Source organism: Mobula birostris, chromosome 31 (genome assembly GCF_030028105.1).
Source record: "Mobula birostris isolate sMobBir1 chromosome 31, sMobBir1.hap1, whole genome shotgun sequence".
Classification (NCBI taxonomy): domain Eukaryota; kingdom Metazoa; phylum Chordata; class Chondrichthyes; order Myliobatiformes; family Myliobatidae; genus Mobula; species Mobula birostris.
The window spans coordinates 17999765-18003350 of record NC_092400.1 but is presented as its reverse complement, the minus strand read 5'-3'; the positions used below and the strand labels follow the sequence as shown (position 1 = coordinate 18003350).

The window sequence follows — 3586 nt, the reverse complement described above, 5'->3', positions numbered from 1 at the left end:
CCTGCAGCCTCAAGACTCAAGACCCCAGCCTCAAGCCTGAAGACCCCAGTCACGTCCTGTCCTGTAACTATGTCATGTCCTTGCCTAGTTCTGGGGTCCGAGCCTGAGACAAGACCCAGGTTCTGGGTCCTTGTCCAGTCTCTGGCTCTGAGTCCAAGCCCAGGCTCCTAGTTCATGGTTCTTTGTCTGGGTTCCCTGTTTCTTGTCCATGTCTGAGCCCAGGTCCTGCATCCCAGTCCTGTTCCTAGTACTTCAGTGTCTGTGTCTTGCATTTGAGCCTGCACCAACGCCCCAATCTGTGACACTCTCAGCATCCGCATTGCACACCAGGATAGATCTTGTTCCACTCAGATATTGTGAAACCATTCTGTTCAGTAGCCATGTCACTCAAGCTGAATCACTTCCCCAAACCAGAGGAAGTAGATGCACTTCTATATTACAAATGCTTAAAATAAAAATTTGTTTAAATACAGCACCTTCACTGGTACCAGATGATGTTCAGGGAGTCGTCTCCATCTCAAAAGATAATCAAGAACTGTTGAAATCCAAAAAAAATGAAAGACCTACATACTGAAGCATAAACTGGCAACGAAAGCTAAATATATTTCATTGTTTGCTGCTTAATTTAAACGCTGATGCTTCTGGTTTTCCTGGAATTGATGATTTGATCGCACAATGTATTGGTGCTCTGACTATTTCACTCCGCCCATATACTCCACCCACAGGGGAACAAACTCATTCGAAGATCAACTTTACAGATTGTTCGACTCTGATCGAGTTTGCTCTCCCTGGGCACAACTTGACTTTTTCGCACAATGGCGAACTCGACCCCGCAATGTGTTCCTGCTGAAGATGTTAACTCATCCTACAACCCGCCCATAATTATCATCACATTCATCCTCGGGCTTGCTGGAAATACGATTGCTTTGTGGATCTTTTGTGTTCATGTGAAGTCGCGGAAACCAAGTATTATATATTCACTGAATCTCATGATTGCAGACACTCTGTTACTATGCTGTCTACCTTTTCGAGCTGTTTATTTTATCCGAGGGAAGGACTGGAGTTTTGGTGATGGACTGTGTCGACTGAACACATTCATGATTTCCCTGAACCGAACTGGCGGCGTCTTTTTCCTCATGGTTATAGCGATCGATCGTTACTTTAAGGTGGTCCATCCACTCCACAAGGTAAACAAGATCTCTACAAGGTGTGCGGTGAAGATAGCAGGCAGTCTGTGGATTGTAGCGGTGGCTATTTGCTTGCACTTGCTGACAGACAAACATCACTTCGAACAACACAACGTGACAAACTGTGAGCCTTTCAGCATAACGAAGGATCTGAGTCTCAGAGCAGCTTGGACTGGCTTTATTTTTATGTTCTTTAAGTTTCTTTTGCCAGTTTCAGTTATCCTATTCTCTACGTCCTCCATCATCTGGAGGTTACGGCAGATGGAAGCTGAAATGCGGGCTAAATATAAGCGAATTGTGAAACTTGTGATAGCCGTGGCTGCAGTTTTTGTCATTTTTTTCTTGCCCAGCAGTGTTGCTGCGGTCGCGGTTTTGGTGACTAAACTGAGAAGGTCAATTGACTGCAAGTCGTATCACATAGCAGCGAATATCTTTTACAATACGTTGTTTATAACGTATCTGAACAGTGTGGTCGATCCCATTATTTACTATTTTTCTACTTCGCAGTTTAAAGATGGTTTGGAGAAAGCTCTGCTTCCTCTCAATTTAAGCTGTCGCAGATCAGCCACTGAACAAGGAACATCAAGAGGAGAAGACTGTGGATCAGCAAACAAGCTCTGCATCAGCCATCCCATGTTCCCGGTCCGCGTGAACTAGATGCTCTTTTTTGTTATGTGATCAAAGTAAAGCTGATAAATGCGACCGGACGCAAAAATTGATCAATTCTGAAAATGTTGGTGCGAGATAAGTTGATTTTAAGTAACAAGTTCTGAAATACACTTTCTTTTATATGTAGAGAAGTTACTGCATGTTTCTACATAAACAACCTCTGAAATAAACTTACTTTATGAAGAAACCCTGTCTTTAAAGCATAAGTTCCCTATTTTATTTTGGCAGGAGGGCACGCGGATTCCGGATGACGTGCTGCTCTGAGGGAACTACGCTCCTTTTACCGGGAACTGTGGAGGGTACGGGGCCTGGCCTCATCCAGGCTGGGTGCTTCTGGATGCTGGGGGGTTCTGGTCCCGATTCAATTAGGGTGGGTGTCGGGAGGGCGCGGGGACGTGAGGAGGATCTGCTGGCGGGCTTTGTCCTGGGTCTGGCCAAGATGGCCATTCACAGGCATGGCGGAGGAAAGTGGAGGGCGGGCGCTGCGCGGGCTGACTGCCTGCCCCTTTTCTGAGGATACGTTCGTGCCCGACTGTACCTGGAGAGGGAGCACGCGGTTGCGACGGGCCCATTGTGGGGACATCCGTGAGCTGTCGCCCTCCTTCCCCCCCCCCCCACGAGGTATTGATTGTCTTATAGACGGTACTAACCATTTTTTAATTTGAGTATACTTACTGTCTTGTAAATGTTGACTGTCTGTACCTTGTGCATATGTGATGTAAATAAACCTTCATAGTTTTGTTAAGAAAACAGTAAGGGTTCTGTGAATCCCAGGTTGGGAACCCCTGCTTTGAAAGAAAGGGTTTATGGATATTTTAAGATTTTCTCTTTCCATATAAGCAATTACTTCCTCAGATGACTTCAGCCTCTGTGTCTCGCTTGTAGATAGCTTCTACCCGTTATAGTGGGCCATTCTCAGGTTGATTGACTGTCCAGAGGAATCTGCAGTAATACTATTCAACCAAGTTCAATCCTACCTGCAGACTTTCAGTCAGTAGCGAAGTGTTGTAAGCGGTTGCTGGAATGGTGCCAGAGAAAAGCCTTTTCTGGTGAACTGGAGAGAGGAAGTGAAGCGCCGGTTCAAAACTGGGGAATTTATTTTCCGTAAATAAAATTGAAATCTGGAATGAAGAAAGATTATCAGTACTGAAGAAGGATGGTCATCATTAATTAAAGATAATCAGTATTTAGGACGGAGATATGGAGGGATTTCTTTTACAAGAAGATGTTCAGTCTGTGGAATTCACTGCCAGAGGTGGTTGTGGAGGACAAGTCATTGGGTATATTTAAAGCAGAGGTTGATAGGTTCTTGATTGCTGACTCCTGGCCAGAAGGCATGAGAATGGGTTCAGAGCGATAGTAAAGCTACCAAGATGGAATGGTGGAACAGAGTCGATGGGCTGAATGGACTAATTTTTCTCCTGTGTGTTATGGGTGTCAATGAAGTTACCAGGATATTATAAAATCCGCTCTGATTTACCAATATTAAAATAATTTTGCTTACCTGTTGAGACCCATCTAGGAATGTCAAAAAACAGAAATTTATTTGATCTTGAAAGTCCTGCCGAAGGGTCTCGGCCAGAAACGTTGACTGTACTTTTTTGCATAGATGCTGCCTGGCCTGCTGAGTTCCTCCAGCATTTTGTGTATGTTGCTTGGATTTCCAGCAGACTTTCTGTTTGAGTTCCTTGGAAGTGACTTTTGTGGATTATTGTTTGCAGCAAAGAACT

General features: G+C 44.6%; 1 protein-coding gene across 1 annotated transcript; it reads left to right on the top strand.

Moving 5' to 3' along the window:
• The first annotated feature begins 593 nt into the window (after window positions 1-593).
• Window positions 594-2075, top strand: LOC140190813 (hydroxycarboxylic acid receptor 2-like). The gene has a single exon (XM_072247679.1). It carries the CDS (start codon window positions 816-818, stop codon window positions 1842-1844), a length of 1029 nt encoding a protein of 342 aa, XP_072103780.1. The 5' UTR covers window positions 594-815; the 3' UTR covers window positions 1845-2075.
• Window positions 2076-3586: the final 1511 nt, after the last annotated feature.